This window comes from Metarhizium brunneum, chromosome 5 (assembly GCF_013426205.1).
Source record: "Metarhizium brunneum chromosome 5, complete sequence".
Taxonomy (NCBI): domain Eukaryota; kingdom Fungi; phylum Ascomycota; class Sordariomycetes; order Hypocreales; family Clavicipitaceae; genus Metarhizium; species Metarhizium brunneum.
The window spans coordinates 3984936-3998231 of NC_089426.1; the positions used below are offsets into that span (position 1 = coordinate 3984936).

The 13296-nt window shown below is 53.4% G+C and overlaps 5 protein-coding genes across 5 annotated transcripts; 1 reads left to right on the plus strand and 4 right to left on the minus strand.

Annotated features, from left to right (window-relative positions):
- Positions 1–970: 970 nt before the first annotated feature.
- On the plus strand, positions 971–2248 carry ACCS_1 (1-aminocyclopropane-1-carboxylate synthase-like protein 1; the record flags this gene model as incomplete). Its single annotated transcript, XM_014686400.1, has 1 exon — positions 971–2248. One exon carries the CDS (start codon positions 971–973, stop codon positions 2246–2248), a length of 1278 nt encoding a protein of 425 aa, XP_014541886.1.
- A 111-nt stretch (positions 2249–2359) lies between these two features.
- On the minus strand, positions 2360–2917 carry G6M90_00g092430 (uncharacterized protein; the record flags this gene model as incomplete). The annotated part of the gene is made up of 3 exons (XM_014686401.1): positions 2360–2610; positions 2693–2756; positions 2819–2917. 3 exons carry the CDS (start codon positions 2915–2917, stop codon positions 2360–2362), a joined length of 414 nt encoding a protein of 137 aa, XP_014541887.1.
- A 1590-nt stretch (positions 2918–4507) lies between these two features.
- Positions 4508–5810, minus strand: IDH1 (Isocitrate dehydrogenase [NAD] subunit 1; the record flags this gene model as incomplete). Its single annotated transcript, XM_014686402.1, has 3 exons — positions 4508–4592; positions 4658–5676; positions 5733–5810. 3 exons carry the CDS (start codon positions 5808–5810, stop codon positions 4508–4510), a joined length of 1182 nt encoding a protein of 393 aa, XP_014541888.1.
- Positions 5811–7290: 1480 nt separating this feature from the next.
- svkA_1 (Serine/threonine-protein kinase svkA) lies at positions 7291–9585 on the minus strand (the record flags this gene model as incomplete). The annotated part of the gene is made up of 4 exons (XM_014686403.1): positions 7291–8900; positions 8979–9295; positions 9423–9453; positions 9507–9585. 4 exons carry the CDS (start codon positions 9583–9585, stop codon positions 7291–7293), a joined length of 2037 nt encoding a protein of 678 aa, XP_014541889.1.
- Positions 9586–10989: 1404 nt separating this feature from the next.
- On the minus strand, positions 10990–12708 carry UBX5 (UBX domain-containing protein 5; the record flags this gene model as incomplete). Its single annotated transcript, XM_014686404.1, has 2 exons — positions 10990–12050; positions 12138–12708. 2 exons carry the CDS (start codon positions 12706–12708, stop codon positions 10990–10992), a joined length of 1632 nt encoding a protein of 543 aa, XP_014541890.1.
- Between the last annotated feature and the right edge of the window lie 588 nt (positions 12709–13296).

Sequence of the window (13296 nt, forward strand, 5' to 3'; positions counted from 1 at the left end):
GGTATGGTGTGCTCTGGGTGCAAATTGCCGTTCCTCTCGCGGTTTATAGTTTTTTTTCTTGTCGCAGGACGAGTCACGCCCGAGCGAATGACGGAGGGGCAGAAAATACAGTCACGTACCCCGCCATACAAATTCGGAGGGGCATGTCAAGCCCTGGCCGCCGCCTTCGCCCTCCAACTTTTGCCAGGCACTGGACACCACCATCTGTGCGGAAATTTCGATTGGCCGGGTTCCCCGTGAGCCACGGGCAATCTTATTGGACAGGCGGCGGGCCCTCTGGGACACTGGCCTAAAAACTTCTAGAATGGGTGGTAAACACGGGTTGGGAAGTGAATTTTTTTTCTGATTAAAAACAGTTGATTCTATGCGTTGCTATGTGGGACTCTTTGTACGAGATTTGGACCTCAGTTCGTGAAATGTGCTGTTTTGTACTGGCATGTCTAACTTGTACCATTGACGGACGGCGCCGGGCGGTGTTCCGTTTAGGCGACGAGTTTGACAAGGTAGCAGTGATCAGCACGGCAGGCGCGATGCAGTGTGGTGCAGCGGCGCTGGCCAATGGGCTGACCCTGCATCGAGAATTGTGCAACCAATGAATCGACGTCGGAAAGCCGTGGCCAGTTGTATTCAGGGTTGGCTTTTACAACTCTGCAAGGCCTGTGATTTTCAAAACATAGCAAATGCCATTAGCCATCATGGAAATAACACCATACGCACGGAGTACGATGATGCCGTCTTTGGCCCCGCTGTACAGACCCTCGCCCTCCCCTCACCCCGTCTACCAGGGTTCCCAATCGACCAGGTCTGGCGCTGAGATATATCCGTGTCCGCAACTCCATTACAGGCTGGATTATGTCTCTATATCCCCCTGAAAGCCTTCCTCTGTTACCAACTCTGGATTCCTTCATGCCGTCGCCGGACTTGAGACTTGTACATATTATTTATATCCTCCGTGTCCCCGTCCCACACGATGGCGCTCTCAACCAGAGCTGTTCAAACGTACCAAAATGCCTCTACAACAGACCAACTCATCATGATGCTCAATAATCTGTATGATGCGGAAACCAACCCAAACGGCTACGTGAGCCTAGGAATCGCCGAAAACTCCTTAATGCACCATGTTTTGATTGACCACATGCACAAGAACATTGACATTCCCGACCTGGCGCTCACCTACGGCGACGGACAGAAAAGACTCAGGAAGGTAGCCGCTCGCTTCCTCACCAGGCACCTCAAGCCAGTGACGCCCATTGAACCGTCGCACATACACATCAGCAATGGATTGGCGCCGGCCATCCAGAACATAGCATGGGCCACTGCAAATCCCGGTGACGCGCTGCTGCTGGGACGGCCATACTACGTGGCTTTCAAGCCAGATGTAAGCCGCCGCACCGGGGTGGAAGTGCTGCCCGTTGCCTTTGGAGACCTGGATCCCATGGGCGTGGAAGCGGTGCAAAAGTACGAAGATGAAATTCTCAAGGCCAAGGACCGTGGCCAGCGTATCGCCGGTGTCATCCTCGCCCACCCGCACAACCCGCTGGGCCGATGTTATCCCCGCGACGTCTTGATTGCCTTTATGAGGCTGTGTCAAAAGCACCAGATTCATCTCATATCGGATGAGATTTACGCCCTGTCGGTTTTCGAGAACAGGGTAGACGAGGGTGCCACGGCCGTCCCCTTTGAGTCTGTCCTGTCCATCGATCCCGAGGGCATCATTGACCCTAGTCTGATCCACGTCCTCTGGGGCATGTCAAAGGACTTTGGGGCCAATGGACTACGGATGGGCATCACCATCACGCAGCACAGTCCGAGCATGCAGGCGGCTTTGATGTCGGTGTTTGAATTTTCGTGGACGTCTTCGCTGTCGGATCTCGTGACGGCAAACGCGCTCGACGATGACGAGTGGGTGGAAAGCTACATCAAGGAGAACCAGACGAAGCTGTCGGAGCATCAGGAAAAGGTGCTTTTATGGGCCAAGCAGAATGGGATAGAATACAGCAGGGGCAGCAATGCCGGCTTCTTCGTGTGGGTTAATTTGGGCGCCGTATATAGCAAGCACCATCCGGGTGAGATTGAACATCTCGACAAGGCTGTAATTGATGCTCTGTTGGCGAAGAAGGTCTTCTTGGCAGACGGCATCGCCTTTGGCGCCGAGAAGCCGGGCTGGTTTAGGATTATATTTTCACAAGAAGCGGGCTATCTGGCAGAAGGCTTGCGGCGCATCATGGCTGCCGTCAAGGGAGAGTAACAATGAAGCAAGACGTCAGTCATATGGGATCGTGACAATTCGACAGAGAAGAGTATTCACTCCAACACGACGTTCCATATTCACTACCCGCACGCGCCCCCAGTTCCATCCTCAACCAAAAGCAGGCTCCTGCTTGGCGCCGTCACAGCTCCCCAGATATCCAACGCGGTCCTTGGTGTAAAACTCAACGCCAATCTTGTTCCCCAGGCTCGCGGCCCCGCCGTCCAGCGAACCGGCCTTGATACAGGCCATGTCAGGCATGACCTCCAGCTCCGTGTACAGGCCGGATCCGCAGTTCCCACAGAAGAAATGCTTGTTGATCTTGCCCGAGTCACCCCTCGCATCCCACGTCTTGGGTGTCCCTAACTCATCACCGTATCAGCCTCCGCTTACAACATCGACTATTTCCCCTACTTTATCAAAGGGGGCGGGCTCGCAACGTACCCTTGGTGACCTTGAACGAGGTCCGCGGCACAACAGCGTTGGACGTAAACGCACCACCGGTCCACTACCCACACTTCAGCATCGTCCACACCCGGGATCAAATAGAGCCGGACAAGATCTCTTTACCTTCTGGCAATCGGTGCAGTGGCACAACGCCGTGACCGCCGGCTCGCCCTCAAACTGGAACTGGATCTCCCGGCACGCACAGCTACCCGTTGTCGTCATTTCGGCAGATTACGAGGACCCCCGAACTAGTTTCTGCTGCTGTTTTATTTCCAAAAGCGGTATCCGTCGAGGCTCGACAAGTATTCCGATTCGTTCTGTGCAGGACATCAAGGTATGTCCCACGACGGAAGGGTGTCCAGCCCGCCCTCTATTTATACGTGCGACTCTATACTACCAAGTGTAAGACGAGTGAATGCGGGGTTCTTTGCGTTTTACGTACGGGCAGCATTTTGAGTGGAAACGTGAAGGCTTGATTCGTTCTTCTTTGTTCGGGGCTGCCTGTCTCCGGCCGATGGTCCGATGATGGCGGGTGGTTATCCGACGACCGCTTCTGGTCTAGTGCTCTTGCTGCTCTACTGTCCTTCTTGACGTACGGTGTACATTGGGGATAGGATGCAAACTGGCAAAGAACATTGAAGCGAGAGGACGTACGGATGGCGTCTACTTTTACATGCTCATGTACGGGCCTGCTTGAAGACCGGTTGAATCGGCTATCCATTTACTTATGCAACGGGGGCTGACTTGACCCTCTGCAAACAGAATACCGGAATGCAAAGGGTACGACTTTCAGGCTTTAGAAAAAGCAGCATGGCCAAAAAGAAGCTTAGGAGGAGATGAAGTAAATACGCAAGTAATCGCTGTAGACTCTTGGAGCGTCAACCCAATCGGGTATACGGAGTACTTGTACCAACACATCCGCATCAAAATGACCAGCTGATATACAATCACCCGTTCCCGTCAGTAACGCACGGGGAGATGCCGTCCGCGTAGCCGATTGCTCTGTTACGCAGCCAGAACTACCTACAGGGCACAGCCTGTGTTTCCCAGTGGTAACGCCAGTCCGTTTCGGCCTTACACCGTCGACCTCTATTAGCCACATTATATTGAGCATGTCAACCAAGGAGTACGCCCTCAGGTGCTCAGGAAAGTCCATCTCGCAGCGGCACCCAAGGCACTCCCGTCGTCCAACAGCCAGTATGCGGTGTTAAAAGCGGCAGGAACATTGTGCAACAGAACAGCAACAGACAAGACGGCGTTTCGGGAAACCGTTTGGAATCTCCGATTGATTCCAAATCAGACGCAGTGGTCATGCAGGTCATCACTGATGCCTAGAGGCATGCACGCACAGCTCCTCCCGTCTTAAAGGCGTAGTTGACCAGCACCCCCCCCAAGCACCGCATCCCTGTAGAGTCTGGTACATCACGACGCTCCACCCGGTACCAATGCTCCGAAAATCATGGGAAACATTTCTATGCATTCATAAAAAAAAGGTTATAGGTTGCAAGGCCATGCTATACATTACACTGGTCACGGCATCCCTTCCCAATGTCTTCGCAGCGCGAGCGATGCCGTCACCGCCTCCCTTGTCCAATCCCTCGATTCCGCACTCCTCCCCAGTCGCCAGGTCTTGTCTGCCGTCGCTCAGACTCTATTGAGGTATCAAAAACATCTTCCAGTCGCTCTTCCCGCACTGATCCACAAGAAGACGGCGGCAAACGTTTGAGTAACATCTTTTTTTTTTCAATTTTGAACATTGTGAATTTCCCGCTGCTTCGGCTCGAAACGACGGGTGTCGGGGAAGATAAGGATTTAAATGGCCTCCATCTTGTCGAGGATGGCCTTGGTGAACTCGTGGGTGGTTGATTCACCGCCCATGTCGCGGGTGCGGACCTTGCTGTACAAGTAGTCAGTTTTCTGCAAACGCGGCCAGAGGTTCAATGGCAAGCAAGCTGTACGTACCCCTCGGCAATAACGGCATAGATGGCCTTGGAAATGCGGTTGGCGTGGTCGTCGAGACCAAGGTGGCGCAGGAGCATGCTGCCAGACAGGATCATGGCGGTAGGGTTGGCCTGGTCCTTGCCCTTGATGTCAAGGCCGACGTGTCGGCACCCGGGCTCGAAGACGGCAACGTCACGGCCCATGTTGCAGCCGGGCACGATGCCGGGCCCGCCGACGAGAGCGGCACCAATGTTGGACAGAATGCCGCCGTACAGGTTCGGCATGACCATGACGTCGAACTGCTGAGGGCGGGAAACAGCCTGCATGGAGGCGTTGTCGACAATCATGTCGTTGACCTCGAGGGTGGGGTACTCCTTGGCAACGTTGTGGAAGGTGCTGCGGAACAGCCCGTCGGCCAGCTTCATGATGTTGGCCTTGTGGATGCACGTCACCTTGGAGCGGCCGTTGGCCAGGGCGAAGGAGAAGGCAAACTTGGCAATCCGCTCCGACTTGGCGCGGGTGATGATCTTGAGGGACTCAACCACGCCGGGGACGCTCTGGTGCTCGAGGCCAGAGTACTCGCCCTCGGTGTTCTCACGGATGATGCACAGGTCCACGTCCTTGTGGCGCGTCTCGTAGCCGGGAATGTTCTTGATCAAGCTGATGGAGGCGTAGATGTCGAGCTCCTGTCGCATGGCGACGTTGAAGCTCTGGTGGCCAGATCGGCTGATGGGCGTGTGCAGGATGCCCTTGAGGCCGAGCTTGTTGCGCTTCAGCGAGGCGACCGACTCGCGGAAAGCGTCTTCGGTGCGGCCGGCGCCGTCAATGATGCCAGACACCTCGATCTGCTCCCACTCGATGGGGACGTTGTCGGCCTTGAAGATGGTCTTGACCGACTCGGCAACCTCGGCGCCGATACCGTCTCCGGGGATGAGGGTGACGGTGTACTTGCCGCCAAACTTGGCGGGCTTGAAGATGTCGGACTGGACGGTCGCGAACGATCTAGCGAACTGGTGCTGGCCGGCGGCGCTGCGCAGCAGCTGGGCAATCCAAGGTTAGCAACCAAACTCATTTGACGTTTCGCACGCGTAGAAACAATGGCGACGAGGGGCTCGGCTCGGCGAATGTAATGTCGGTCGTAGGTGTCTTGTGCTGCCACAGGTTGCCACTCCATGTCTCGCAACCAAAGGCCAGCTTTGACCCCATTCCCAACCGGCAACACCGCTCATGGCCTTCTCCGCAAAATTGTCCTCAGATCCTCACGCCAACCCGTGCAATTCGCACTCCCCAATGACCTTGCAGCAGCCCAGCCTCACCAAGTCCCGCATTTAAAACACGGGGAGCAAAAGCGAGCCAAAAGGGAAAAAAGAAAAAAGATACATACCTGCGCTGTTCTAGCAGAGCCACGAGACAACATCGTGCCTAAATCCAAAATAAAATTCCAAGTAACCAATGGAGTTCAGCAAGAGACAGTGAAAGGAAACCCAACGGCGCCTCGGGGACTTAGTACAAAAAAATGTAGCGATAAGGGCGAGAGACGAGAGTCGGCAGAAAAAAGAAAGGGAAGAAGGGAAGTCCAAGTGCGGAAAAAAAGAAGCTTCGGTGTCGATGATGGTGTGGTTCCGTTGTACACCGTGGTCTGGGGCGGCTCTTGGTTCGGGTCGTCTAAGCTGCTACGGCAAAGTTAAACTGGAGACTCTTGTGCATACCACTACATGCTAAGTACTGTACCTGGGTACGGAGTAGTAATACAGCAAACCTGCTGTGTTTCCCAGATGGGGCGCCACGGCAACGTTTCCTCCAATCGACCCGAGAGGCCAGTGCCGGTGCTTGATGTCCCTTTACGACTTTTTTTCTTTTGCCCTTCCTACGCTTTCGCTTTGCGCGGCTTTTGCTTCTTGGGAAGCGCCCTTTTTTTTGTCCCTCTCGGCCGGCCCGCATGGAGCGCGGGTTGGTTCGGAAGAAGAGCGGAATTCGATCTACTCCGAGCCTTAGAGCCGCATGGTTCGTCGGCGCCGACTAGCCTGGTTTGGGACCTGTGGATCCTTTTTCTTCTGGTTACGGGACTACGACAGGGACAGTGACGTGACTTTACTTTTACTTCTCATCAAGGTATAAGCACTCCGTACAGATAATAAGTATTGGTACCAGGTATCTTATATATTAGTAATTCTTTCCTTTCTTCTAGTTTTGGGACTAATTACAGCAATATATTTTTGACTTTCCTTTTACTCAAGTATACATATACACTCCGTACATAATAATATCAAGGTAACCCATGTATAGTCCTCTTCCTTTTTCTGGTTACGGGACTATGACAATGACGTGACTTCAACTTCTGCTTCTCATCGAGGTACAAGCACTCCGTACATGCACAAGTATACGGGGTACCACATGTATGTTCCTTTCAATGGCATAATATCGACTGCCATCAGTTCAACGCACTACAAACATGCGCCAATCTGGCCGTATATTTACCAACAGCCTGTACGAAAAAACCCTATCAAAATTCACATCCGATAATGCGCCTACAGGTCCATGAAACCGTGGCCCATCCCTTACCGCAAGCATCGCGTACACAAGCAACGTCCAAGGCATAAATCATCCGCATCAATGCACTGTCATCCGCCTTGCGGTCTCACAATCATGTCATGTCACATCTCCTCCTCGTCCAATGGCTCAACCCGGACAAGAATCTCCTCCAGCAATCCCTCCAGGAAATTTCCCACCTCACGACCCATGCCTACAGGCTCTGCTTTGTCGCACTGATCAATCTCCTTGCAAACATATGCTAGTTTATACACCAGCTTTCTAATCTTTTCGTGCGCAGCCTCTGCTCGTTGCTGGTTTGCTGACACAGGACTGCCGTTTTGCGCCGGTCTATACATTTGTTGTAGCCGAATCTGCCGCCTCTTAAGCGCTTCTTCGAGCGCAGGGAAAATGACATCATTGAGCGCATCCAGCTCTCCATTGGGATTAGCAGGAGCGGGAGACGGGAAAGATGACGGCTGAATAGACACATCGGATTGTGCTGGCGAGTGCGGATTTGGTGGAGGTGTGGGATTGCCTGCGGTAGGTGGCCGCGGTGACTGTGCTACTTGTTGAGAGGGGACCCTCGATGCTGATGGCCCCCTGTATGGAGGTATTTCTGGAATCGTCATTGATGATACGCGAGAACCAGGCTGTCTTGTAGGTGAGTCTTGCTGCACTCGTGGAAGCGCTCTGTCCGTTGGGTATTGTGAGTGATGGGAAAGACTGACTGGTGACGGGCTCATATTCAGATTGAGGAGGCCAATGTCACGCTGCAGCTGATACTGGAGTTCCTGGTCATACTCCGGCGACTGTGATGTTGGCGCAGGCGGCAACGGTCGTTGTGAGGGATGATGGCTCGAAGGTGTCTCAGGCGTGTCGCGCGTCAACGTCTTCAGGGGACTCGCCGACGGCGGCAATCTGGTCGGTGATGCTGTAGTAACATCCGCTGGCACCGGCTTCCGTTGCGGACTTGACTGCCTTGATGTGGCCGCGTTGCCGGCCTTGACCGTATCGCTAGGCTGCAGAGCAATGTCTTTGGTCTTTAATGGGCTGGCATCACGACGTTTTTCGCCCTGATCATTGGAGTTATCCAACGGTCGTGAGGACCGGGCATTGGTCGTACTCCCATCGACCACATGCAAACCCGGTCGACGAACCACGCCGCCGCGATCCCCAACCAGCCTGACGGTGCCAAAGTCCCACATGTCCTCATCCACCGTTTCTCGTTCTGTGGGAGCAGCACCTTCCTGGGCATCCCAATGTTCCTCATCATCGCCCTTGTGTGTGACGGCCCATCGGCTATGTCTTTCAATAAGTTCTGTGAGATATGTCGTCTTCTTCGCTTTTCTGATAAAGGGATGTCTCAAGAGATCTCGAGCTGTCGGCCGGTCCTTCGGGTCCCGCTGCAAACAGAGCTCGACAAAGTCCTTGAATGCTTTGGTAAAGTTGCCTTCTAGCCGAGGGGCAGGGTTCTTAGGGATGAGGAATAGTACTTTCATAGGATGTATATCGGCGTAGGGCGGTTCGCCATTGGCCAATTCTAGAGCCGTAATACCCAGCGACCAAATGTCGGCCTTGTGATCGTAACCAGATTGCTTAATAACCTCCGGCGCCATCCAGAACGGGGTCCCGACAAAGGTATTCTTCTTGGTCATGGTAGCAGACAGTTGGCCGGAAACACCAAAATCTGCCAGCTTGACCTGACCACCAGCTCCGAGCAATACGTTGGCAGCTACCATCAGTCAGCCACGCCGCAAGGCAATCGGCCCATATGCCGTCCTCACACGTATCCTCCGAGTGAAGCACATACCTTTGATATCCCGATGCAACTTTTTGTCAGAGTGCAAATAATCCAACCCCAGCAGCAGCTCCCTCAACATAATAGCAATATAGTCCTCCTCAATCAAGCCTGGCTTCATCAAATCCGCACAACTACCACCGGCACAAAACTCCATGACAATCCATAACTCGGCACCCTTGGCATACGAGCCATAATACTTGGTGACGTACGGCGACTGCAGTTCGGACAGAATGGCGATTTCTTGAATAATATCTTCGACTTCGTCCTCGGCGTTTTCGATGTCAATAATCTTGATGGCAACCGCCTGGCCGGTCCGCTTGTCGACTCTGCACGCATGTCAGGGTTTTTTCCAATTCGGCAGCAGTCCATCGACCCAAGAAGATGTCTTCAAGGCGATTTGGGGGGGCAAGCAAAGGGAGGGGGAAGGGGGAAGAGGGGTCATCACCAACGAACCCTTTGTAGACTTTGCCAAAGCTCCCACCGCCTAGCTTTGTCAGCTCAATCACACAACCCGCCACAGACACACGCGTAACCGACCAATGCAGTATTCCTTGGAGTACAGGAGCTCCGGGTCCAACGCCTCGTTGGCCTCGTCGTCACGAAATCTCTCCGCCATCCTCAGAGTTCGGCCCGCCAAATCGTCCAGTTCAAGCGGTGGAAGCTGGCCTGTGCGCTAGCCCTAGCAACAAAGCAAGAGTCTGGTGAAAAAAAAAGAAAGAAAATTCAACAGGTCGTTGCCGAATTCCGTCCATCAACATCGAGCAGGCGTCGATGCTCGGTATCGTTATCGTTATCGCGTGTAACCAAAAGTCTGTCTTTGTTCCTGGAGGCCAAGAACCCCTCCTTTCGAATGGCCGATGCAAGTAATATCGCCAATCGAGCGAATGTGCAGAAGAAGAAAAAAGAAATGTCTGACAAAAGGAAAGTAGAAAAAAAAAGGAAATTCTATGAGAAGGCGGGAAAATAGTCAGAAACAGGCAAATTGGTCTGCCTCACCTCTTCCCCATGCTTCACTTGGACCCAGGCGTGTGGTGAACAAAACAAATCGAACCCGGGGGGCCTCGATCTGGGCGGCGGCCGTGTTTACAGGAACCAGGACCGTGGCTTCGCTGGTGATCAACGCCCAGATGGTCCGGGTGGAGCAGAGCTGAAGCTGATGCCGGCAAGATGCACCAGACATGTGGTGGGAAGTGGGAAAAAAGGGAGCCAGGGAAGGTACATACGGCTGGGGCCAATGGGTTCAGGCACAGGCACCGGTTCCGAGACGAGCAAGGGTCAGCACTGGTCAAGAGTTAAAATGATACACGCTAACTTGGTCGCTGACGGGTAAATGGGGAGTACCAGACGGACATGGAGCCAGAGTGAAACGGCGACACCAACAAGGACACCTAGGTTTAGACAACTGTTGCACACGCCCCGGAAACGTAAAATATGTAATGGCCGTTTTTTTATCTTGCTTTGGGCTGCGATGCAGCCGACAGGGCTGACGACGAATGCAACATGGAACCACCGCCCAATCCTGGCCACAACCGGTCAGGACAGTGGCCAAATGTCTGTCTGCCTCTCTGGAAGCACCTCATCCAATCGATGCCTCTGTCTCCGAATACCCTGCCCATACCGGTGTGCCGAAGCCCGGGGACGACCCGATTCACATCCACACGCGGAGGCGGCATCTTGTGCAACCTGCGATTCCAGCTCGACTCGTAATGGCTTAGAAAAAAAAAGAAGATATCTTCTCTATCATACGGAGTAACTTGATTGGAGATCACTGCATTATCTCTGCTCCAAATGTATTCCTGGCCGTCAATTGTCCTGGCCTACCAACGCCTGAGCACTGTCATATAACCGTCTAATCAGTCGCAGAAGTAAGGAAACCACGTATGCATCATGGTCATGCTCCTCGTAAGCATCCCCTTCATAAAGGCTTGCAAAGCAGCCAGCCCGTCAGCAAACCATGCATACAAAGTCTATAAGCAGATGTTTCATCCCTGCTGTACTCGACTCGTCCTGTCTGGAGACATCAGTCCTCAATAAATTCAATCATTACGGTGCCTTGTTTGAGTCCAGTCTCTTCAATGGTGCTGTCCACATCTCCAATCAGATCCTGGCCTTGTGGCATCTTCTTCAGCTCGAACTCGACGCCGTCTTTCCCTGGCATCGGCTCAGCCTTGAGCCACTCGTAAATCCGGCGCACCGGATCTTGCAGGTTGAATCGTCGAATGACACGGCCCGTAGGGTGCCTAAACTGTATTCTGGTTGTTGTTGCGGGATTGTTCTCCGGTTCCGTGTGCGGCTTCCCGCTAGATATCAGGGCGAAAACAGTTTGCTCGGGTGCTACTTCGGCTTCTTTGCCCTTGCCGCCATCTCCCACGCCATCACTGGGGCCGGGCGATTTCGTAAAGGCATCTGGATCTTGAATGTTTGGTGTCGATGTCGATCGACTGCTTTCGCCGCCACCCGCGGCAAGGCTATTCTTCAAGGCCATCTCCAGCATTTCGTCTTCAGTCATCCGGTCTACATCCACCACTGCCGGCTTTCGCGTTGTGGACTTGGCAACGGGATTTTTGCTGTTGGCAGCGAGACTGTATCTGTCGAGGAACTCGGCCAACTCGGCGTGAAAGTCAGCTGCCGTTGGGAAAGGCCGCCCGCTCCATACTTTGACCTGTTCTCCAGTTCTGGGATCGACGATGGAGACGTGTGGGTAGTTGTCTGGATTCTCGTGTGTTCGATTGGGAAAGTAGAAGGTGATGTACTCTTCGGCATCTGGATAGTCCTTGTCATACTGTAAAAAGATAAAGTTCTCAGATACAAGCTCCTTAATCGCTGCATCTTTCCATATATCTCGGTTGAGGGCCTGGCAATTGAAGTCGTTCATGTCTTGCAGATTGACCAGGATCCATTTCTTGTCTTCTTTCCCCAGCGTTCTTGCTTCGTCCCAGCTAACTCGGGCCATCAGCTCATACGGTGGTCGAAAGAGGTCCTCTAATCGTCGCGCGTGGGTTCCATTTTCCGTGGCGCTGGGCGGTGTCACGCCGGCAGCATCGCCCCAAATTCGCTGAGCGAACGGGCCGCCACTACGAGCTACATGAGACGCAAAATCAGTAAAAGGGGCGCCGAGAGTAATCTAGAGACAGAAATGCCCCATGGTAGTAAGAAGAAGAGACTTACGAGGGGGGTGTCTTCTATTCCGCAGCTGCTCCAGAAACCTTTGGGTCGTCTCGTCATCGACAGCACCATCCCAAGCAGGATCCGGAGCAACAAGTGTCTCTGTCGTTCGTGCAATGGGAGCCCTGACATCATCGGGTGCTCCTGGACCGGCCGAATTACCCTGGTACAGCTCTTCCTGCAGCCGCTTTGCCATGGCGGCATCCTCCTCTTCTTGCGCCATGGCAGCCGCGTGTTGAACTGCAGCTCGCTCGCCATCGTCACCACTTCTCGCATCATCGACCATCATAACATCGTCGTCGTCATCGTTATCATCGTCGTCGTCACTTATGTGAATGATGCCGCTTGCGCCCTCGTGGCCAATATTGGGGCGGCGCCCCGATGAAGATGTTGGGTTGGCTGGACCAGAGGTCGGTTCGGCGATGCCAGCTCCCACTCCAGAGGCAAGCTCCGGGTTTTCGTAGAATAATCCAATGGCTCTTTCGAAATCACCGTTTACTATCTGAAGAAATCCGCGAGCCACGTCCGCAGTTGCCCCTGTAATAGCGACAAAGGAAGAGATGGATTCGTCCATGTTTGCCACTGATAATTCCGGACAGCGAGCTTGCTGATGGTTGTCCTCGTTGGCGGCGGTTATTTCGGTAGGCCTTGCGCCGTCCCTGTCAGTCTCGTTGCGTTTGCCAAAGTGTTTTTGTTGTTTTCGAGTGAGCTCATGGGGTTGTGGTATGTTTGGGTGAAGTGACTTGAAAGTCAACTGGCCGGTTCGGTTTGGGTTGGTAGCTTTGTCAGGACAAGGTCCTCTGCCCCTCACCTCAACGGTCAAACTGTCGGAGCTCAGTCGGTGAGTGGCGGCTGCTGTTTCTCCAGTTTCATGCACTGGCGCCAAGGTGCCTGCTTTCCAAGAATTGCAGAGAATAAAGCATTCAAGACGAAAGATGCACAAATAAGGTAAAATACAATCAAGTCGAATGCTTTTATCTATTGCGAAACGGAAGACGTACACCACCCTGGCGGGGAATCTCGGCGGCTGAAATGCGGAAGGTAAGTCTCTCCAGTGTCGTCGGGATATTGAAGCCGGGCCATGCAACTGTTGTACAGTCGGGTGGGTTGACAAAATGTAAGCACCAGTTGACATCTTACTCAGTACACTATGACTAGCCGC